Source organism: Puma concolor, chromosome C2 (genome assembly GCF_028749965.1).
Source record: "Puma concolor isolate L17-30 chromosome C2, mPumCon1.1.hap2, whole genome shotgun sequence".
NCBI classification, from domain to species: Eukaryota; Metazoa; Chordata; class Mammalia; order Carnivora; family Felidae; genus Puma; species Puma concolor.
Window position 1 is genome coordinate 43,954,700 of NC_141675.1, and position 24,680 is coordinate 43,979,379.

Below are 24,680 nucleotides of genomic sequence, written 5' to 3' on the forward strand. Positions count from 1 at the left end.
GTGTATCTGTAGTTACACGTGTATATATAGAAAGGTCCTGGCTATTTGTGGATTTAAGGCCCTACATCCTTTTGAGAAATTTAATCGAATGAATTAGATGTGTTTCCATTTCAGGCCAGTCTCTGAAATAATCTGGTTTTGTTTTTGTTTTTAACAACAACAAACCATCCCAAGACAAAAGCAGGTCTAACAGTAATGTTGATGGATCTTTTGAATAAAGAGGAAAGCCAGTTGTATCAAAGATGAAGGGTATGCTCCAAGACGAAGCCTTCTCAGCAGTGACTTACTGTCAGATACTTGACATCGTGGCAAAGAGCCCTGAGCCCTGAAGCAGAGCCTTGGCTCCAGGGGATTCTTTCTCCCCTGTCTCCTCTCCAAGAGCAGATCTGAGATTTGCAGGGAGTAGATTTTTTGAAACTAGGGGAAACAGCTTTCTTCATTTGACCTTGGGTTTAGTCCTCAATATAGATAGGAAGGTTCATTTCCATTAACTAGTTATAGAGTTAAAAGTCAAAATCTCCAGTTTGCTTGTTTTAAACTAAAAGATTAAAAGTTTGTCAGATTGCTGAAGTTAAAACATTTAAAGGTATACAAAGAACTCAAATTGGGTTGCTGTTTGTTGTCGCTACTCACAGAAAATGGTCACTTGAGGATTTGGGATATGCAGCTTTTGAAATGTCATTGAAAATAAAGTTTAAGTCTCGATCTTGAGTCATGATTTGGCTAGTTTATGCTCTATACCAGGAGCTCTCCACGTGGGGTTGCTTTGACTTCCCAAGGGACATTTGGAAACGTCTGGAGATCTGTTGGGTTGTGACAGCTGGGAAGAGGGTGCTTCTGGCATCTAGCAGGTAGAGGCTAGGGCTGCTGCTCAGCATCCTACAACACACAGGGCAGACCCATGACAAAGCATTATCAGACCCCAAATGTCAGTAGTGTCAAGGCTGAGAAACTTTGTGCTAGGCCAAGACACTGCATGCTCTAGAACCACGAGCAGGAATATGTGAACTGTAATGAATGGCAGCATCTGAAAAGTGCAGTCTTCTGTTAAGCACCCTAAGTAAAAAATAACATGTTGAACGTTCACTGTGGTCAGGGCCAAATGCAACTTCTTTTCTGATGGCCTTTTTTAGCTCCATATAAGAAATGAAAAGTGTATTAGTATTTGAGTTCAAAACACACGTTCCCTATTTGTGCTGCTATTACTAAAACCTTTGCCATAAAAGGAAGGAGGTGAGCGTACTTTCAGAGGAAGTTCACTGTTAACCTTCCTGGCAAAATACAGCTTTCTTCACCTCCTCTGCTCGGATTTGAAGGAAGTAGGGAAATATGCCAGAAAATTAGTGTAAATTCTCCGCTCCAGTAAACACACTGCATTCTCAAGTAGATGGAGCAGCCTGAAATCCCAATGATTGTAATAGCATAAAGAGAATCCATTCAATTTCTAATCCAGAAGAGTACTACTAGATTTTGTTGAGAGTTAAGAATTTGGGTACCAAACCTGGTACCTGTACCAGGTTACAGTTTTAGCATATAAAACTAATTGATTAACTGGCAGAAAACAATCTGGATCATCTACCTTGTTTGAGATACAGGAGGTACTAGAGGAGTTGAATTCTTTGTTAAGAAGCCAGAATGTGTGAAAAGTGCTCAACTAGAAAGCACTTTCTGCTTTTTCAGCCAGAATCTGAGACCACTGAGAGATTCCCTGTGTGCCTGGTAGCATATTTTAGTCTTCAGCAAGGTTTCCAGGAGCTGGTCTTTCTCTAAGGTGTTCCATTTCCTGGCTTGTTGGTGGAGAAGGATAGAGTTTTCTCTGTTAATAGAAATGCTTAACCAAAGGAGTTGAAAATTCAGTTATGCAGATGGAAACTGACAGTTATTCTCAATATCTTGTTTAAATTCAACAGAAGACTAGCAGCTCTTAAATGAAAGGTAGTTTTCATGTTGTGTTAAGCTTTACTTCCCAAAGAAAGCTCACAACATACTGTGGAAGCCTGTTCCACTCTGGAGAAGTTTACTGTCCTATTGAATTAATACCTGTACGACATAAAGACTTACTAGACTTACACGTAACATTTCTTTGTGAGCTACATCTCTTTCTCGTGACGGTGGTAACCTTGCTTTGCTTCAGATTTTCAGTGCTTTGCCCTATTTTGTTTAGATGTTCTGTCCTAGGCACTGAGATAGGAACGTTTTCAGATGTTTCCTTTCACATTGTCTAATCTCCATAAGTATTCACCATCCACCTTCATCCCTTATTTTTACTCCACAGGGGGCTTAGGACTCAGCATCTTTAGACTGGTACTAAAGAAAACCCATTTGTAGGTGATTGTATCTTAGTCTGAATATCTTGCAAGTCCTGCTTAATCTCTTGCATACATTCAGCAAAAACTATGGGGCCTGGTGTCCGCTGACAAGCCACACAGGCTGCTGATGGCTGAAGTGTTGGCAGCTGCTTTCCCAGCCCTTCTAATGCAGAGGAATGTGACTGTCATACTTCTAATCACCAGCCCTCTAATTACTACCTCCCCCGCCCCTGCCCCAGGGCCTCTGGCCAAGAGAATAACCCTAAAATGGCAATCACACTAGACACTTTGACTTTTCTTTCCAAATATAAATAGAGTATTAGAATTTACGAGTGACTTGCACACCTCGTTCATGACTGATGTCTGATTTTCTGTATTGAAGCGTCTAAGTTCTATACCGTTTGTATTTGCAGACTGTCTTGGCACTTAGGTCATAGCTGACGTTACGTTTCCTGAAAGTTGAACAATGGCTGTTGTGAAATATATATGCACTAACATTTTCGAGAGCGTGACATGATCAGGTTAATTCAGCAATGAGAGGAAGAGAGCGATTATATTAGATACTAAGCGACAGTTTTGTCTCTACATACTCAAGTATGACGAAGATGATGCACTTGGCTCTTGAAACCAATCTGAATGCAAGTTGAGGCTTATTTTCATTTTCTTTTGTTACTCTAAAGCCGCCTAAATTAAGGGTACTTGTACGGTTGAAGAGTTTAGTGTTTGATAATTACTGTCTGTTAAATTTTATCTGTATGTGTTAGTTTCAAAAACCTAAGTCAAAAAGAGGAATTCATATTTTCCAACTTGGAATGTTCTTTTTAAAAAAATTTGGAGATTATGTTACTGTAACTTAAACACCCAAAACTTGTTATTGGAATAATGAAATTTTGGTCTAAGGTTGAATTTTCAGGAAGAATGGGAGACAATAAATTGGAAGTAGAATATTAGCTATGATTTTACTTTAAGTAGAATCCAAGATCTTCTGTGAGATCCTTCTACCTACATGTTCCATATCCTGAGTGGTCATTGAGACCCTTAAACTAGAAGACCTTTTTTCTCTGCTTAGAGATGTAGTAAACCAAGAGTATGAAAAGTTGTTAAAATAATTTATAACAAAAGATTTGGTGTTAAATTCTTATAAATTGTAAAATTGACCTCCTATTAATCTTTGAAGTTACCTAGGCTTCAGATTGGACCTGCCCAAAAAAGGAATCAAGGTGAGAGGTATTTCCAGATAGCACTTGTCTTGTTCAACCCAAATGAGCTCAGAAATTCAAGTGTGCCTCACTTGGTTTGCTGACTTGATGGGTTCTACCTTGACAGCTGCCTGGAGGCTTGCACCAGCTGCCCAAACACTAGGCTGCTTGTGGCCCTTAGGGTATTTCATCAATTGCTTTGAAAATTACTCCGTTCTCTTGCATTTATATCATTTAATTGATCGAGTAATAAGTGTCTTGAATTCAAGTGAAAAAAGCAAAAGTCATGACATGTAATATCAAGACAAATGAGCACCCATGTTTTTTTCTCAAGAGCTATTTTTATCTCATTGTACCCTTGAGTATTTCTTTTAAGTTAGCCATCTGTTTGTCTCTAGCCTTGTAACCAGCAGAGATCATAAACCCCGTGAGAAACTGAGGAGGAGGAAAGGACTAATGGTCCATATTAGTATGTACAGGCTCTTCTGGTCGTACTCCTTTTTTTACTTATTTCTCAACAGTCCTGTGAGGATACTCATTCACCCACTCACTCATTAATGTATTCATTTAACAGGTAATTATTGAGGGCCTGCTGTATGACTAGTACTAGGAACTTCCTATAATGATTCAGGACAGCAGCTTGCCCAGTGTTCCTTCGCTGCTGGCAGAGCCAGGTCTGAAACAGACAGTGTTCCTTGACTCTGTAGCTGGGGTGTGTGTGTATGTGTGCTTCCTTCTCTCCCCTCTAGTCCATACTGCAGCATTCACAAAAATGTACCCTGGTAATGATACAGGATGGAGGAAAATGTCTATTACACAGCCCTTATTACAGATTAATTACTTAAAATTCCTTCCTCTGAGTGGTGCACAGCTGATACATTCTGCATTGTACAGATAAAGAAATGGAAGCTCAAGTCTACCACAAGTAGACTACAGTTACTGATTACTAGTCTGTAGTCTACAGCTTACTGCTCTTCTCTAGTGAACCACAGTATCTAGAAGTACTTTGTCTTTTTAAATCAGCTGCACAGTTGATGGTCTTGCATTGGTTTGTGAGTCTGGAAGAATTCTTGGAAGTGTTACTCTCTACATGTCGGTAGTCCATTCAGCATTTACATAATTTACTAATCTGGGCAAGATGCTGAATTTAATGGACAGCAGTAGACTGGTAAATAATTGACTTTTATCCTTGCCTCTATAAAGCTTATAGGAGACCTTACAGGAATTTAATAACTAATTACATAACTCACATAATCATGTAATTGTGATTCTGATAAATTCAGAATGCTAAGCAAATCTACACTAGGAGGACCTGCCTTAAATTGAGAAAGTAAAATTTAAGCTAAGAATAAACGCTTCCTTGCATTTTTATATTTTTTAACATCTTGATTAAGAATCTTTCTTTAAAAGAAAAAAAAAAAAGCTATAATGAAGTGGTAAAAATCAATTTTTCTTGACTTAAATGGGTTGAGGCCAGTGAGATGCAGTGATAAACCCAAATTTCAAGTGCCTGGATTTCCATGAACTACCTGGGGTTAATCCTCTCATCTTTGGTAAACCTCATGGAAATATGCCCAAGATCTGGGCCATTCATAAGCTATAATCCTTGGCATGTTTGTGGTAGGCAGAAATGATATTAGTATATTGTAGAAGTCAGTATTAACAAGTGAGTCACATTTTCATTTCAGCACTTGCCTATATTTCTTATAATATTAAGTATATTTTACTTTATTTGCTTAGTATCTGCTCCTGTGCTCCTTTATTAGATTGAGAACCATTTGAGAGCTGAAACTTCTCTTACTAAGCATCCTATCCATAATGCCTATACCTAATTTATATAACTTCAGACATTTTCTATAGAAACGACACTGAGCATTGCATTCTCTGGTAAGAGTTTAAAAAAAAGGGGGGGAAGTCATTCCCTGGGGTACCTGGGTGGCTCAGTCGGTTGAGCATCCAACTTTGGCTCAAGTCATGATCTCAAGGTTCATGAGTTTGAGCCCCACATCTGGCTCTCTGCTGTCAGCGTGGAGCCAACTTTGGATCCTCTTTCCCCCTTTCTGTACCTACCCCACTCGTGCTCACTCTGTCCCTCTCAAAGATAAATGAGGGGCGCCTGGGTGGCTCAGTCAGTTGAGTGCCCGACTTCAGCTCAGGTCATGATCTCATGGTTCATGGGTTTGAGCCCCGCATCAGGCTCTGTGTTGACAGCTCGGAGCCTGGAGCCTGTTTCAGATTCTGTGTCTCCCCCTCTCTCTGCCTCTCCCCCACTCATGCTCTCTCTTTCTCTCTCTCTGTAAAAATAAACGTTAAAAAAAATTTTAAATTAAAAATGTTAATTTTTTTTTAAAGAGTCATTCTCTGAAAGATTCTAAACCAGTGCTTCATGTATTCTAATATGCACAGAAGTCACCTGGGAACTGAAATGTGGATTCTGATTCTGTAGGTCTGGGTTGGGGCTTAACATTCTGCATTTATCAAGCTCTCAGATGATGCTCCTCGTGCAGAGACCTGGACCGCTTTGAGGAGGATGATTCTAGGGGGAACATTCCTGTGGCTGAGCTACTAGCCTTCACGTTTAAACCAGAATTGACCCACCCTCCCTATTACCCACAGTAGGCAAGACAACTGCCAACAAACTATGGAAGAGCACAAAAACAAATGCACAAATTTGAAAGACAGCACTCCACTCTATTTCTGTCTTATAAAATACTAGACTGAGTTACTGATAAATGCTGTGATGTGTCTATGGTTACCAGGTTCATGACCCTGGTCAAAAGACCTGGAAAATACCAAGTGGTTATAAGGTTATTACTATACTTGGGTAGCCAGGTGGAAGGATGATGTAGAATCTGATCTTTGCTTTTGTTTGCAAAACAGGTGCCATGTGTCCCTTGTTCCTTTTCCTTTCTAGCTCTCACCTGTGTTGCCACGCCCTGGCCTGGTGGATCACAGCTGTTAATCATGTTTGTCGGTTCATAGATGATTGAGATTAAAAGTATCTTAACCTGTCAGAATAAATAATGTTGCCTCGGGAAGTCTGACTAAAATGTACTGGACTAAAAAGTCCTGGGGGTTTTGTAGTGAAAATTTAGCCATCTTCCTCGCATCTCTTGTATGTTTTGTAGCACAGATGTGCTTAGATTTGCGTTCTACTTTGAGTTGTGCTCTTAGGGACTTCTAAAAAGAAGCTATTGATAACATTAAACATAGATTTTTCTGATGAAGTTAAAACATCTATTTGCCTGACCTTGAAATAGGAATTGGGCATTTGGAAAAAGAGGTTTGGAATGCTAAACTTAAAAATCATATGAGAAGCTACAGCCTTCCAGGCAGAGTTCAATTCTGTTTTTAATCCACAATTTTTGGCTAAAAGTTGACCCTGTGTAGTCGCAGAATGAAGTTGGTGGCCGTGGAAGTTTCAAGGTCCTTGCTGCATGTTTAAAGATTTGATGATTGGAATGGGTTCCACTGACTCACAAGTTGTCTCTGCCTGTTTCATCTCTCTCGTTGCCTGTCCCCCACAGGGCATCTCTGCCCTGCTGTGGCACATGGTTGAGGGACTGATGATATTTGTAGGGTACCTGAGGGTAAACAGAAACAGCCTTTTGTAGCCAGAGGCAGCCGGCCAGGGGCTCTGAGGGATCAACAGCTCTGATTCCTCTTTACCAGGATCATCCTGTCCGATTGGGAAGTTCTGCTTTACAACTACTATTTTGACCTTCATGGAATTAGATTTCTTCATTGTGCTGCGTGTACTCAGTAGTCCTTTTCAGTAGAATTGCTTAATTTCAAAAAGGTCTTATAATGTGGCACTACGAAAAACTAGTAGAAAATATATAGCATGATCCCCAATTTTACAAACTTCAGAAACAAGTGAAACTACATATGTTGTGTGGGCATACATATGTGGTAAAACCAAGGATCTCAAGATAATTAGAAACAAAACTCAGGGGCACCTGGGTGGCTTAGTCAGTTGAGTGTCCAACTTCGGCTCAGGTCATGATCTCCCAGTTCATGAGTTCAAGTCCCGCATTGGGCTCTGTGCTGACAGCTCAGAGCCTGGAGCCTGCTTCAGATTCTGTTGTCTTCCTCTCTCTGCTCCTCCCCCACTCACACTGTCTCTCTGTCAAAAATAAGTAATAAAGGGGCGCCTGGGTGGCGCAGTCGGTTAAGCGTCCGACTTCAGCCAGGTCACGATCTCGCGGTCCGTGAGTTCGAGCCCCGCGTCGGGCTCTGGGCTGATGGCTCAGAGCCTGGAGCCTGCTTCCGAATCTGTGTCTCCCTCTCTCTCTGCCCCTCCCCCGTTCATGCTCTGTCTCTCTCTGTCCCAAAAATAAATAAAACGTTGGAAAAAAAAAATAATAAAATAAACATTTAAAAAATCAAAAAAACCCTTATGATTAATAGTTACTTCTGGGGGAGGGGTAGTGGGATTGGATTAGGAAGCACACACAGAATTTAAACAGCATTGGTAATGTACAAGTTTTTAAATTGAGCATACAATTTTGTTCTTTATAAACTATACATATAATTTTCTCTTGATAGCTTCATATTTCATAATGAAAATAAGTGAACACGTAAAGAATATTTAGAAAGAAAAAGGTTTAGCACAATTCACATTCTTGCCCTTCATTATACTATTTTAAAGTTATAAAATTACAAAAGTAATAAAACTATACTAAGTAAAAGTCATGGGGAGAGCATATGTGTAATACCAATCACCTTATATACTGTTACTGTTTATTTTTTCCAATACGAGTGTTTATAGTCTTATAATGATGTGTGTCACTGTAAATCATTATATTGCATGGTGGACTGATCATCTTTATAGCCGTTAGTTTTAATGGCTGAATAATATTCCCATGAGTGGTTAATATCCTAATGTACTAACCATTCTGCTATAATGGGATATTCAGGTTCTTTCAACTTTTCTGCTATTAAAGAACATCAAGTATATTCATTACATTAAGTAACTTACATGTGTGTAAGGCATTCTGCTAAGTGCTAGAATTATAGTACTAAGCAAAAGGAGCCATAGTCTTTGTGGATTTAGAGTCTGATGACTAACAGTTCTTGATTGTATTTTGCATTTTAAGCACATTAATCCTTAGACTTTCAAAAAAGCTTATTTTGAGAGAATTATAGATACACATGCAGTTGTAAGAACAATACAGAAGGGCCCCATGTACCCTTCACCCAGTTTCCCCAATGGTAACATCTTACGTAATTCCACTGACATTGATAGGATCCATCACCTTTCAGATTTCGCCAGCTTTACGTTTGTGTGTGTGTTTTCTATGCAATGTTATGTGTGTAGTTTGGTGTGACCACTAACACAGTTGAAGTAGAGCAGTTCCTTCACAGGGATCCTTTATTCTCCCCCCTTTATGGTCATGGCCATTTCTCTTCATCTCCCTGCTCCTTAACTGCCGGTACCCACAAGTTCTGTCTTTATAATTTTGTAATGTAAAGAATGTTCTATAAATGGCACAATGTAGTATGTAACTTTGCAGGACTGGATTTTTTTCATACAACATAATTCTCTTGAGATCCATCCAAGTTGCTGTGGGTTTCCGTACTTTTTTCCTTTACATTGTTGAGTAATGTTCCATTGTATGGAGGTATCGCATTCATACACCTGTCGAAGGACATTTGGACTGTTTCCATTTTTGTGCTGTTATGAATAAAACTGCTGTAAACATTTCCTCAACCTTTATTTTTGATTATTATGTGTAAAAGTAAATTAGTAAACCTTTAGGTCTCTGTACCTCAACCACCACTGTCTATGCCCACAGGTGGGGTGTCTCTTTGTAGAATCCCAAGTAAGCCTCTGATGAATGGGTTTAATATTTTGTGTCTCAATATGTTAAATTTTGATATGTCAATGCAGCTAAACTCTGCTCTTGTTCACGTAACCAGTGAAGCACATCCTGATGCCATCTTTGTTGTCCTTTAGAACTTAAATGAGGGTAAAAATCTTGATTTTTCTGTTGAGCTGTTTGTCCCTTGAGGAATGGGGAGCTATCAGAGCCTCCTAATACAAAGAAGTTATTCCATAGACATTTGTACTACAAATACCTTTGGTCCATAGAGTTGACTGAGGGTATTTAGAAAGGATGAGATATACAGAAGATGGATAAGGTACAGTTGGACTTCAAACCTAATGCTTGGTCTTCTTACTTCGTTCCAAATATTAAATATCCAGATTGTTTTAGTCTTTCAAAACCAGTGAAAACCAAATAATGACAGCCAGTTGAGCCTGCTGTATATTTAGGAAGGAAACTGGGTCTTGGGGCAAAGCAGACTAAGGAGGAAAGTAACTGCTCAGGTTACTAGCCTCATACTTCAAAAGAGCAGGATTCTCCCTGCCTGCCATCCCCCATGCACGTGTGTACACACACACACACACACACGCGCGCGCGCACCCATATACCCAAACTACTGTTTTGCTATATAGGAAGACTATGGCTCTGTGCATGTTTTCTGAACTCTCATGAGCCTGAAACTGAAAGGACATGGGCTATGTGACAGAATATGTTTTGAGGTGGCTTAGTGACCTGTTTGGTTATTTATATGTTTATGATTTAGGTCAGGTGCTTAGCTGTTTAGATTTTTATTGTTCTTGTTTTGAATGAATGGCCGTGGTTGGCACTTTCCAAGGAAAACCTGAAGATCAGGAACCCCCAGTGGCTGATCATGTACTATGCTGTGTGGTTGTGGTCCCAGAAATGACTGGCCTGGACCTGTCCAGAGGCTTGGGCGGTGGTAGGAAAGTACACTAGGGTGATGTGTCCTTCTGGGTCTCTGTTGATGAGCCAGTGGTTGGGGGCTCTGGAAAACAATTCCATTATCCCAGTTTGCTGTCTTTGCTTTTTACTACCCTCCCCTTCCCCCATTGTTCTTAACATAAAGTCCAAAATCTGTAACTGAGGATAAGGTCTATAGTGTGAGCCCTGTGTGGTCTAGTCCGTGCCTGCCTCTCTGAGACTCCCCCAGTGCTCTGTAACCCCTTCCCACATTCTGCAGTCCACTTACACAGGCCACCTTCATGGTCTTCTTACCACAGCTTTGTGTTCCTGTCCACCTTGGATCTTTGGTACATCTGTTTGTTCGGCCTAAAACACCATCTGCCCTCCCCTTCTCCTCCTGTATTAGTCAAGTACTCCCGTACACCCCTTAGATCTTGGCTTCAATACAACTTCCTCATGGAAGCCTTCCCTGACCCCGTATATGGTCTTGAGCCACTCACACATGCCTCAGCACCCAGTACTTGGTTTTGCTGCCCTTCTCCCCATTTGTGATACTGTTTATGGACTCTTAATATGCTGGTACTAGTGTATATTTCCTCCTCCTGCCCTGCCCATCATGAAGATCATGACCGTTTCTTTGTTCACTGTTGAGTCTTCAGTACCTGGTACAGTGACTGGCACATAGCAGCTCCTCAGCAAATGTTGAATTAGTGAATTAACTAAAAAAAACTGGTGACCTTGGTAGGTTTAACATGGAGTTTCTTATTTTAACAGTGGAATTCGTACCTGCTGTTCTTAAAGATCCAGTTATACATTTATATAAAATTGACCTCTCTTTGAAGCATATAACTAATTCTTTTTTTTTTCTTTCAGGTGGGGACCAGGGTTTACTGAACACATTTTTTAGTGGCTGGGCAACAACAGATATCAGAAAACATCTGCCATTTATTTATAATCTAAGCAGCATTTCTATATACTCCTACCTCCCAGCATTTAAAGCGTAAGTGCGAATGGTTTAACTGTTACTGGAGATGGTCAGGGCAGGGGAGTGGGATTTAAGATTTTGGGGGTTCCTCATGATCATTCTGAGGGCAATAACCAGTGGGGACTTTGGGGGAAGTCTTTCTCTTATGAGAAACATGGCTGTATCTGGAAAGGCCTTGATGTTATCAATTACTTTATGTTTGCGGTGACCCAGAGAACACTTAACTGCCTTATGGGAAAAGTTTCCCATTAAATAAACATTAAAAAAATAAATAAAAATTAAGGGGCCCCTAGGTGGCTCAGTTGGTTGAGCGTGTGACTTCAGCTCAGGTCATAATCTCACAGCTCATGAGTTCAAGCCCTGTGTCAGGCTCTGTGCTCACAGCTCAGAGCCTGGAGGCTGCTTTGGATTCTGTATCTGCCCCTCTCTCTGCCCTCCCACACTCTCACTCTCTGTCTCTCTCTCTCTCAAAAATAAACATTAAAAAAAAAAAGAATACGTACTTTGGGCACAAAAAAAATACGTACTTTGGGCACAAACCCAACTTCTGCTTCATATTGGCTGCTGAGCTTCAGCTCCCTCACCTCTAAAATGAGGGTGTTAATAGCTTTCTCCATGGTTATTATGGAGACCAAGCAAGTGCTGGCAACAGTGTGGTGTCATGGTCAAGAGCAGGGACTGTGGAGTCAAACCACCTCAGTTCACATTCTGGAGTAGCTTCTTCCTGATTGGTTAATAATTACTGAACTTGGGGGAGCCTGGGTGGCTCAGTCGGTTAAGCGTCCAGCTTTGGGTCAGGTCATGATCTCATGGTTTGTGAGTTTGAGCCCTGTGTCGGACTCTGTGCTGACAGCTCAGAGCCTGGAGCCTACTTCGGATTCTGTGTCTCCCTCTCCCTGCCCATCCCTTGCTCACACTCTGTATCTCTCTCTCTCTCTCTCTCTCTCTCTCTCTCTCTCTCTCTCTCTCTCTCTCTCAAAAATAAATAAACATTAAAAAAATTAAACATTACTGAACTTGTAGTTCACTGGAAGTTAGACTAGTTACTGAACTTGTCTGCCTGTGGGTCCTCCAAAGCTAATTGTGATCACTAAGGGAGGTAATTTTATGAAGTGGTTAGAAGAGGACCTGACCTACCTTTAGCACTCAGTAAACGTCAGGTTAGTAGTCCTTTTTGTTTGAGAGGTGGTCTAGCAGAGTAATTTCTGAAGCCAGAAAAGCAGGGTGTGTGTTGTCACTCTGCTGTTTACCTACTATATGGCTTAGGCTCTGTGCCTCCATTTACCCATATGCAAAATGAGAAGGAAAAGAATACCTACCTTCTGGACTTATCATGAGGATGAAGTGAGTTCATACATACACAAAGCGCTCAGTGAACATCTTGTTTTTGGCAGCATTACTTATTTGGCACTCCCCCTGGTGTGGTTCTGATTTAGCAATTAATACAACCTAGTTGCAGTGCTTGTCTCAGTGAGGGCCTGAGCCCTGTTCTTTAGCCTCTGACTCATTTGTGTTGAACGAAGAAGATGATTCAGGCTTCTTGAAAGGAGGCCAACCTGTCAGGTTGATCTGAGACACAGCCGTGAGCAGCAAAGCTCTTCATTGAGTTGGGCTCAGCTCTCCACTCTCTGTCCCACATGGGCATTCCTGAGTGAGCAGAAAACAAAGGGCTTTATTTCACTCCTCATGTTTCATTATCCAAAGTCCTCTCTTTAAGTCTCCCACCACAGTAATGAGCATGTCTGGCTTTTTGTGGCAGAAGTGTTTCCTTTTCTGTTCTTTTCTGGGAAAACTCTGTCAACATTCCCCCAGATAAGGGTCTCGAGTATCTTGTGTTCTTTCCTCCCTAACTGTTCTCTCGGTATATGTCTCCGACATACTATAGGTTCTTGATTGTCTTCCCTGTCTAGAATGAAACAGGCAAACTCTGAAACATACCAACTGTAGTCTGAGTAAAGCAAGTAGAACAGGATTCATTACCAAGGGGTGGATTCAGAGAAGCATTTTTTAATTCCTCTTCTTCTTATTATTTTGTCTCTCAGTCCTTGGCCTTGTCAAGTTCCAACCTGTCTTGCTTGGAAATGTGGGCCTGCTTCTTTTAATTCGTATTGCCTCATAACTCGCCCTGCTACTTTCACCCGTGCTCCTGCATACCATGATAGCTTGACCCCCTAGAACTGAATTTGTTATAATAGGGCAGTCGCTTAATGTAATTGACTAGATTCAGCTGAGCAAGCAAAAAAAATGAGAGGGTGAAGGAGCAAGAATAATTAGTAGTGTGAGCGATTCCACCCACCATCCCACTTAATTCTGCACAGTGAGCATGTGTCTTGCGATGAATATGTTGGGGAGGCATGAATCTGAAATTCCTTCCAGTTGGTCTCAGTTCCCAAATAGTCAACCTAATGTTTAAAGGTTCGTGTTTTTCATGTAATGTGGCCCCTGATGCCTAGCAACTGTCTCCCCTGTGGTTCATTTGGACTCCATTTGATTTTCTCCTTATTACCAAAATTGAACACACTGTACCTTCCAGTGATAGCCTTGTTTGCACAGATGCTGCTTACGTTTGTTTTGTTTTGACAAAGAAGAACAAGAAGCAGGTAGAGTGGACTTAAGTTTTTTGTGGGAAGAGGGACTCACTTGCTAGAACCATGGCCCCTCTCTCAGAAACCCAGTTGTTTTTGTATCCTCTGAATGAATTTCCCAGAAAAACGGTTTGAGATCTAAATGACCAAAATGGTTAGGATGGTTTCTTCCTGGCTCAACAAATTAATGCTAATTTTGGAAATCTCCCTGGTTTATTTCCATAACCGTAGAGTATATGAACCACTGGGGAAGTTGGGAGCAACTCTGTCCATTGCGCATCAGCTGGCCTGTGGCCTGATAGGAGCCACTGCTGCTTCTGTACAGTCCACCCTGGGGGGGTGTCAGCTCCACATTTCTGTGATAAGACCTTCCGGGGCGATGCTTTGTCTCACCCCATTGCTGCCTATGTAGGAATGTTGAAACCAGATCAAAGAACTCATTTTTCCCTTCCCTCTGCCAAAAAATGCTTTTGTTTTTCTTACAGAGATCCATCTCCAAAGATGGATCCATCTCCAAAGATTTTTCATTCAGTTGGGAAGAGCTAAAAAAGACAGATAGTTTATATATAAATATGCATATGTGTGTGTATATATATGTGTGTGTGTGTAGTGTGTATATATGCATATATATACACACACATATATTTGTATGTATAAATGTATGTATATATGTTTCATGTTAATGCAAAATTTGTGACCCAGATCTTTTTTTTTAATTTTTTTTTTTTTTTTTTTAGCGTTTATTTATTTTTGAGACAGAGACAAAGCATGAACGGGGGAGGGTCAGAGAGAGGGAGACACAGAATCTGAAACAGGCTCCAGGCTCTGAGCTGTCAGCACAGGGCCCGACGCGGGGCTCAAACTCACGGACCGCGAGATCATGACCTGGGCCGAAGTCGGCCGCCTAACTGACTGAGCCACCCAGGCGCCCCGACCCAGATCTTTTAAACTGAAGTAGATGATGATGAACATTTGGGCTGCCAGGGATACTCTGTGGACCTCTGGGAGGTCAGCATGAATGTGAAGCTCCATTGCTGGGCTCAGAATAGTGTTGGGGGTCTCCGGGACAGAGCCTTCCTGTGGTGTGCTGTCACTAGGACAGCATATGGGTGGTGGCAGGCGGAGTGAGAAACCATGGAGTGGTTGAGAGCAAGTTGGGCTTTGCAGAAGAAGTGAGAATTTGTCTTACCAGCTCCAAGAGACAATGTGCCATGAGGTCACCAAGGCAGTATTTAGATGCCCCAGAATCTTAGAGCCTTGGAGATCTTAGAACACATGCTACACTTATAACAGTGAAGCCTTGTTATTATGTGAAGTTTCTGCTAAAGATGGCCTAATATGAGTCATATTTGACATGAATTTGAGCCATGAAGGTAGCATTTCTTTTTTTTAGTGTTTATTTTAGGTGGAGAGAGAGCGCTTGTGCGAGTGAGCACGCACAAGCGGGGGAAGGGCAGAGAGAGGGAGACACAATCTGAAGCAGGCTCCGAGCTGTTAGTACAGAGCCCAGTGTGGGGCTTGAACCCACAAACCACAAGATCATAACCTGAGCTGAAGTTGGACACTTAATCAACTGAGCCACCCAGGCACCCAAAGGTAGCATTTCTAATGCATTCCTCTACATACCATTTAGATAGAACAAAACATAAAGGAAACACTTAATGGTTCTACCACTTTGGATGAATGCTCAAATCTAGCTTCTGAAAAACAAATGAGTACTGTTTTCTGTAATAGAAGTCCCTCTTTAACACAACATAATTTGAGAGCTAAAATACTTGGTTTAGTAATTTTTAAGGCAATTTGCAATATACATATTGAGAAACAAGTTCATATACGCATTTCTTAATGAAATGATATTTCTGAAAGTGCCTAGCATGATGTTTAGGAAATGACAGGGTTTTAGTCAACATTAGTTTCTTTGAAGTTTTCTCCATCTAGAGGGTCTGTTTTATTGATGTCACTTAGAATTTGGCTGGTGCATAGTGCTAGGCAAAATCTCATTAGCCTTTTTAAAAATCAGTCATTTACTTCCATTTTCACTTTCTATTCTGTCTGCTGACTGAAAGCTGTTCATGGTATTTCATGCCATATAAAATGGGCCTAAAGCAAAGGGAATGAATTCACTGGTTTTGCTTCAAATTGCCATGCAAATTAGTTAGTCATACTGATTGACTACAGAGGTTGTTTTACCAAATAATTTCCAAATATTTTAACTTTATATTTTTACTTGAGTTTAGATATGATCTGAGACCTGGCCTGGTCTAGTCTCAGAAAATAAGTGTAGAAACCTAAAAGATTTCTTTCTCTCCACTTGTTTACTGCTTTAAATTCTTCTGAGGATGTTTGTGTCCATTATTTCTTTTTCAGGAATGTGGCTTATTCACTAAGACCTTATCAGACCTCTTTAAAATCAGTGTTTTCCAAAAATGAAATTGAACCTTTGGTGTCCTGAATTCTGTCGTTCTTGTGTATTTCTGATTCGATTGATTTTTCCTTGGCCCCTGAGACACCCTTGGGTCCAGCTCCCCACTGTGACTATTGTCCTTGAAGACCTAGCCTTTCTGTGCTCATTACTTTCACACTCTTACATCTTCACCTAAAACCCTGAGGCCCTATAGTTTGGATCTGTCTTATTTTTTCTGCCTTCTGTTTGTTCACTCACCCGTTCGTTCAGTCGGTAGGCCTGCGGCACAGAGCTGGTACCACACAATCTGCTCACTGAGGGCCGCAAAGATGAATGAGGGAGCTAGAGTCTAATCAGCCTTGCATCTGCTTACATGTGGAGGGTTTTCTGTATGTCACGTGGCACAGTCCATGATTTGAGCATTGGAGAAGAATCAAGCAGTGGTTGCATGACTGTCCTGTTCCTCCTTTATGGGTGTCAGTGATGCCTGTTGGGCCCCAGGTACCCCAGTTTCCAGCATGGCCCTCTGCTCCTTCTGACCTCATCTCTTTTCATCAGATGATCTGTCCTCAGATCTTACTGTCATCAGTTGCATTCCCCTATCTCAGCCCTTATCACCAAGGGAGAAGCTTCCCCATCAGTCCCAGCCCAGCCTTTAGAAGCAGCTCTGACATTGGGCAAAAAAGGCACAAAGAGTGATATCTCGTGGACAGAAGTCTAGTGAGAAATGCCTTCAGTAGGAGCTGGGAGGGGAAAAGTGTGTGGATTGAGCAGAAGACATACCTTCCTCTGAGGTCTCAGACTGGTTGGCTGCAAACTGTATTTGTCTGAGCAGTGTGTTTTTGTTTTCCTTACATAGTTTTCTTCTTTTTGTACTCCGTGGCCAGTGCTTAGAAATCAGGAAATTTCACATGAAACCTAGATTTTCAGTTTCTTTTGAAAAAAAAATCAGATATTTGGTGGGATGTGGGAGAAAGCTGTTTGATGACTGTTACTGGTTTGGGGCCTTAAGCAATTGGAGTAAAGGAGTTGCTGTTCCCTGAGATGGAGAAGACTGTGGGGGAAGCAGGTTTGTGGGAGCAGGGCTTGACCAGAGATGTACTGAGTGTATCAAGTTTGGGTTATATTAAGTTTGAGGTGCCTATTAAACATCCTAGTGAGGGGTGCCTGAGTGGCTCAGTTGGTTGAGCGTCGGACTTGGGCTCAGGTCATGATCTCGCAGTCTGTGAGTTCAAGCCCCACCTCGGCCTCTGTGCTGACAGCTCAGAGCCTGGAGCCTGCTTTGTATTCTGTGTCTCCCTCCCTCTCTGCCTCTCCCCTGCTCATGCTCTGTCTCTCTCTCTTTGTCAAAAGTAAATAAACATTAAAAAAATTTAAAAAAAATTTTAACATCCTAGTGAAAGGGTGGAATAGTAAGTAGATGTAAGAGTGGGGAGTTGAGGAGAGAGGTCCGGCTGAGACCTAAGTATGGGAGTGTCAACATATAAGTGATATTTATAGCCATGAGACCAATAACCAAGAGAGTGATTATGATGGAAGAGTCCTGAAGGTCCTGAAATAGGAAAATGTGGAGGAGCAGGGACTTGAGACTAAGAACGGTAAGGCAAGAGGAGACCCCGGAAAGTGAGGTGCTGCACATGCCAGCCAAAGAAAATGTTCCAAGGGGGAAGGAGGGATCCATCTGTCTCAGATGCTGTGATAACTCATATAAGAGGACAGTTGAGAATGAGTACTGACCTAGAATGTGGAGGTCACTAGTGACTTTGACAAGAGCATGTCTGGTAGAGTGGTGGGAGGAAGCCAGTTTGAAGTGGATCCAAGAGAGGGGAGAATTAGAGATCCTGAATGTAGACCACTCTTCTGAAGCATCATCTTTAAGAGAGAGCAGAGAGATGGGCTGGGAGCTAGGTAGGGATACAGGATCCGGAGAGGGTGGTAGGGGTTGTTTTTTTGAAGATGGGAGAAGTTCAAGCATATTGGTATCTTGATGGGCATGATCAAGAAGAGAAAGAGTGAGTGCGCTAATAATGCAGGAAACTGAAGGGAGACTTACTGAAGTCATGTCTTTGAGAAGCTGAAAGAGGATGTGTCCTGGTGCACAAGTTGGGAAGCTGGTGTCAGTTATGAGCCAGGATGGTTCAGTTCTTGTAGCACAAAGGAAGGCAGAGGGTATGGATACAGATGAAGGTAGGTGGGTGTATTTTTTGGTTGAATGAATGAATGAGCAAGCAGTCAGCCAGGAGGGACTGAGATTGACATACTACCAGGAAAGCCTCCATAGTGGCCAGGCCTACTCTGAGGACAGGCCACCTTGGTAGGTGAAGTAGTTGACGAGGTCCTAGTGTAGGTTATTAAAGTCCACATTTGAGTACTGATGTTGTTCTGATTTCCAGGGCATGATTGGGAAAAGTTATTTAGCTTGAGAGGCAATCAGGTGGGTCCCTGGTGGCCACAGATGTTTTCCTCTGAGTATCTACTGTCTTCTGGTGATGGAACATGTATTCACTTGTGCGCTGTGGTCCCCTTCACCAAACTGACTCCTACTCTGCATGACCAGCACACCCCTTGGGCACTGGGCTCATGACCCTTGATTTAGACTGTGAGAGGGTGAGAGAGGAAGGGTGGCTGACTGGTAGTGGGAGAAGGGATTGTGCGTTAAGGAGGTACAGGCGTGAGTGGCCATGTGTCAGAGAACAGGAGTCATTGAGGTGGGCAGTGGGTGACTGGGAGTGCTGCCCCATTTCGCAGAGAAAGTTCTCACAAGCAGTACCGTGTTTCTTGTTCTTGGCGCCTAATTGAACATCACACATAAAAACGCTTCACGAGAAGTAAAATGGCTCCCGTGTGCACTGTCACGGAGGTAGTTCCTTTTCCATGCTAAACACTTCTGTAGTCTTATCCACACGTTACCAGCTGCTAAACTAGTCATGAAAATTCTATCTGATCTTTTGGTAACATCAGGTCACAGGGATTATTTTAACGGCTAACATAAGCAGTATTATTGCTGGCTCAGGTTCAAACTATGTCTTGTGATCTGGAAGTCTCTTTTGAGATTCTATCAAGTTAAAATTAGAACACTTATTTTAAGAGATGTATGCAAGCTGAGACAAATCCCCATTACTGGGTCAGAATGAATGGCTCTCAGTAATTTAGAGACAATTGTAATATGTACCCAATGTTTTTTTTGTTTGTTTGTTTGTTTTTATTCCTGGCTGATAAAATTAGTGGGTAAATCAAGCAGTGAGTCAGTGAATCTTCTAGTTATCCTTGTTCTGGGTCGAGGTCAGTTAAACTTTATCTTTTGACATCAGTATGTCCCCTTATTCACCAGCTAACTATTTTGCTTTAGCCAGGTGATATAAATTCTGACTGGTACCTGATTGCTGCTTTTGGTGAGAGAGAGGGAGAGAATTAGAAAAATACCCTGAGTTTACCCTCCTGTAAGAATATACCCAAATTTTGGATTTAGGCTGATTTTTCTTTTTTTTTTTTTTTTTTTTTTTTTTTTTTTTTTTTAGAGAGTGCACACGTGAGAGCTGGGGGGCGGGGGGGGGGGGGGTGCAGAGAGAGAATCCAAAGCAGGCTCCACACCCAGCCTGACTCAGGGCTCAATCCCACGATCGATCGTGAGATCATGCCCTGAGCTGGAATCCAGAGACTCTCAACCAACTGAGCCACCCAGGGGTGCCAGGCTAAAATAATTCTTTTAAGCAACAAGTAATTTCCCCTTTCAGTTATGACCTGTGCTTTTACTTATTTCATTTTGATATCGATGTTTTGGATTTTCATAAATAACTGAAAAGTAGAATTGATTAAAATGATAGGAGGGGCGCCTGGGTGGCGCAGTCGGTTAAGCGTCCGACTTCAGCCAGGTCACGATCTCGCGGTCCGTGAGTTCGAGCCCCGCGTCGGGCTCTGGGCTGATGGCTCGGAGCCTGGAGCCTGTTTCCAATTCTGTGTCTCCCTCTCTCTCTGCCCCTCCCCTGTTCATGCTCTCTCTCTGTCCCCCAAAAAATAAATAAACGTTGAAAAAAAATTTTTTTTAAATAAAATTTAAAAAAAATGATAGGAAATAATCTTTAGAAACATTCCTTGGGGAGCAGGATTAAGACCTAAACATAATTACATGAAATTCATATCTAGATTAATTGAAACTCTGGATACAAAAACAGCGTTTGAGACCTTTTGCTCATCTGTTTTGCAAACAAAGTGTTTTATTATGAAAGTTAATAGAGCAAGCCGTTGAGGCTGCTCTGCTGTGTAAATAAATACTGTTCTGTTTTTACAGCTAGAGCACAGTTACGTGGTTTTACCGATATAACTCACGCATCATCCTATAAAGTGGCCAGTGTTAGGCCTAACAGTCCCCCTTCTATCAAGCCAAGGGCTGCCCCAGGTGATTTCCCAGAACATGGCTGTGTATGACCACCTTACGCAAAACTGCAGGACTGTCTTCACTTTCCTCCCACCCTCCTATCAGAGCCCCATGTTTCCCACTCAGCAGCTGCCTTACTTTGCGCCCTGCCCCCATCCTCCCACCCTCAAAGGGCCTGTGGGCTGGCCAGAACCTTCCACATTCAGTGACTTGTCCAGGCCTGCACTTCTCATAAAGAATCCTTGCTCTAAAACTTGTTTTTCTCCTGCCCCTACTCATTTCCATAGATCTGTTTGGTGTGTGGCCGCTAGGTTAAAGGAATACCTCAGATACCTGAAAAAAAGAGTTCTCGTTCTTCACCATACAGAAGTAGGGCTAATCGTGGCTTGAACTCATGGCCTCTGGAGCCTGTGCATGACTCCCGTGTGCCCCAGCATCTTTCTTACTTCTTCTCACCTGCAGCTTTGGCCTTAACACTCCTGAATCCTCATGAGCTCTTTTTGGTCTGTCCCTTGGTACCCCTGGGCTGCAATAAAAACCTATTCATATCATGCATTTCATGATTCGTTTTGTTTTTGCTGAAATTTGGGTATCTCTTGGGTGGTTACATCACATCTCCACAACCCTGCTCACCTCTTGTCCCTCCCCCCATCTTACCGGCAGCAAAGAATCCCTTGCCTTTGGGCACAAAGGGCAGTTCCGTCCACATTTAGGACCCCTTATGATCTCTGTTTCTACCTCAGGCTTATCAAGGCCTTTCTTCAAACTAAGACTGCCCTGTCTATGAAAAGACTGTCCAGTGGATACAATTTTTCATAGTGTTAGGATAGACTAGGTAAAGAAGGTAATTTTGAGGAAGGATGATGCTTCCTCTAGCCACAGAGGGTATCCATGATTTCACATTAAAGAGACACTATGGATCACAGCTTCAGGAAGGTAGATCCCATGTCTGAGCCACAGTGAAATGCAGGATGTGGACTGCCCCCAAATGGTGTTTCTGTTGACCTGCAAGGGGAAGGCCCTGAGCCACATGGGGTGGGATCTAAGCAGCATGAAGCCCAGTCTCCAGGCAGTTTGCAGAGGCCCCCGAACCACCTTGGGGGCACAGACAGAGCCAGAGGCAGAAGTGTAGACTCCTGCCTCCAGAAGAGATGGGACGGTCTCACTGTGAGGTGTTTGCAGACCCCAGTGGCATTCCGCACCACACTGGGTCACTGTGCCCTGCCTCTGCATGAGCTTTAAAGGCCCAGTTCACGGACCACCATCCACTTCTTGTTCTTGTTCCCGCCCACCTTCCCTGACCTTTGTGCAAACCGAACCCTTCTGAGAACAGTCTTTCTCAGGTGGCCCTAAGTTGCTTGTTCTGTAGCTTTCTTTCCTGGTAGTTACTTTTATCTGTCTTTGAGTATGTTTGGAGTGTTTCTAGGGTTCATTAGGCACATCCTTTCCACCTTCCAGATTGACCATCTGTAGGCAGGGAATTCCTGAGGTAACATGTCACTCTCAGATGATGTCCTTATAATTCTGGGAGTGTCTTTCAGTAACAGCCTACTTGTGGTTAAGAACCTTGGCTCTGGAACCAGACTGCCTGGGTGGGATCCCAGCCATGGGATCCTAGACAAGGTATTACCTTCATGCCTTGGTTTCCTCACACAGTTGTTTTGGAAATTAAATGAGATAAACCATGCAGATGTTAAGCAGTGTGGTATGTGTGAGTACTCCACGTATGTTAGCTATTACTGTTTCTCCTGCCTGATCTATTGCAAACCGTCCCAAGAGCAAGTTAGAAAGGAATAGAGTTTATGCTATATTCACATTTTAATATATGTTAAGTAGTATTACCTTTCATGTAATTTATGACATTCATATTAGGTCTAGGCAAAATCGTGGAGTGAAATTAATGGCCAGTTACTCTAGGAGGAGCACGCAAGGCTCTTGCTCCAGGCAAGACGAGTCGGGAGGACAGGATGTCTGAGAAGGCGGAAGCAACACCTGTTCTTTCACATGTGCTCTCTTCTGGTTTTAGGCGTGTTTGTGTTGTAGATGAGGCAGTGCCCGCCAGCCCCATCAACACAAGCGTCAGGTCTCTGGGCTGTGGGCTCCCCCCGTCACCATTAGAATGTTTGTCGAAGGCCTTTATCTTAACTGCCATCTTGCCCGGGATCTCCTCTGGACCCCACTTCCTGCACAAAGCCTCTTCTGAAAATCCCCACCTGCACTAACTGCTTTGGCATTTTCATAGACCCTAATGTCAGCATTGCACTGCTAGCCCTGACTCATTGCCTCGTTTGTGCTCGTTTCTTACTTTTACGTTAGATGACCCCTCTCCCTGTTGGGACAAAAATCATTTGGGGTCATGCACTGAGCATAGTGCCTTATGCGTAGCAGGTGTTTATTTAGTTGATAGCCCTATCTGCACAAATTTTGAGCATTATGACTTCTATCCTTTTAAGGATAAAGTTGAGAGTATTTGTATGCATGTGTTTGTGTACCTGTGGGTTATGTGTGTAGGTGTGTAAAATAGAAAATAAAGAGTAAACTTGGGGATACCAGGTATCTACTGCATTTTCAGAAGAAATGAACTGTGGAATAGTCCAGCGGTCTTAGGAGGAAGTTTACAATAGGCTCTCTTTTTCTCAGTTTTGGAGTGGCAGCATGGTAGGATTGCTAAGAGGACAGGCTTAAGAAGCAGAAATGTGCCAAATCCTTTTTCTGCTACTTAATAGCTATAGGGCTGCAGGCAACTCACTGGCCTCTAAGAGCCTCTGTTAACACATTAGTAAGGTCTACCGTGCCAGACTGTTGTTATTCCCAATCATGTCCCTAAAAGAATTTGGGCCCCAAACATAGGAAACTCTGATAGTGATAGCTATGTAATAGGTCTCTGGCATTAAAAAAAAAAAAATTTTTTTTAAGATCAGAAAAGTTACATGAATAGAGTTTGCATTATTTCAGTCTGTACATCATGCTCAGCTACTTTGGTTGCCTATAGGATAAATCCACTAAAATCCAACACTTGAGTCCAACACCCAAGTACCTGTCCCATTCTTCCTTTCCTGGCAAAATTTCCTCTTTGGCTCCACTGGGAGGACCCTCCATCTAACACACATATGCTCACCTGATACTTGCTATCCCCCTGCCTAGAATTCTCCGTATTATTGCTAGCTACCCAGATCCAGTCTGCTGTACAAGCTTTAAGTCTCTACCCCAGTGAACCTACCTTCCACGACCTCCCTGCCTCTGCATTCCCAGAGCACTCACTGTTCCCGTTTTTCTTCTGGCACATGTTATCTTTACCTTTATTATTTGGTTTTATATACACAGATTTCCTCCCAGCCAGAATAGGACCACTCTTAACTCTTAGTCTTTTTAGGATACTATTGTGAGATGCAGTGCATACACAAAAGGGTATATATAAAAATTGGTTTTTTTAAAATGCAAGTTTAAAAATAGAACACAACCAGTACCTCAGAAGCCCGTGTGTGTCTGTTTCCCATCATGCTCCCCTTTCCCCCAGAGGTAACCAACATCATGACACTTATATGTTGATAGGTTTCTACTCTTTAAGCAGTACTTTGCACTATGGGAGTGGATTCCTGTGCATGTATTTCTATTTGAATTTGAATTTTTCAGCATATTTTTAAAATTCATCCATTTTCACACCCCATGTTCACTGCAGCATTAATGACAATAGCTAAGACAAGTGTTCATTGATGGATGAATGTATAAAAAAATGTATATGTACATGTAAGATGGAATATTATTCAGCTATAAAAAGAAGGAAGTCCTGCCATTTGCGGCAACACAGATGGACTGTAAGGGCATTATGCTGAGTGAAGGCAGAGAAAGACAAGTACTATAAAATCTCACTTATATGTGAAATCTAAAAACAAATTGACAGACTCATAAATACAAAGAAAAAAATTGGTGGCTGCAAGCAGCAGAGGGTAGGGAGGGAGCAAAATGGGTGAAAGTGGTGAAAAGATACAGATTTCTAGTTATCAAATAAAAAGACCTGGGGATGTGATGTACATCATGATGACTGTAGTTAACAGTACTGTATTGCATATC

At 42.1% G+C, this 24,680-nt stretch overlaps 1 protein-coding gene and 1 long non-coding RNA gene across 5 annotated transcripts in view; one reads left to right on the top strand and one right to left on the bottom strand.

Moving 5' to 3' along the window:
- GYG1 (glycogenin 1) overlaps positions 1 to 24,680 on the top strand; it is a 75,925-nt gene that overhangs the window by 46,314 nt on the left and 4,931 nt on the right. For all 4 annotated transcript variants that reach the window (XM_086674500.1, XM_086674501.1, XM_025914153.2 and 1 more), the window contains exon 5: positions 11,134 to 11,260. In XM_086674500.1, the coding sequence (XP_086530626.1) occupies positions 11,134 to 11,260 (127 nt within the window). The remainder of the gene's footprint in view (positions 1 to 11,133; positions 11,261 to 24,680) is intronic.
- On the bottom strand, positions 6,842 to 7,630 carry LOC147577220 (uncharacterized). Its single transcript, XR_015240040.1, has 2 exons — positions 7,468 to 7,630; positions 6,842 to 7,092 (listed from the first exon to the last, which is right to left on the bottom strand). It is a non-coding gene; the product is annotated as an uncharacterized LOC147577220 (long non-coding RNA).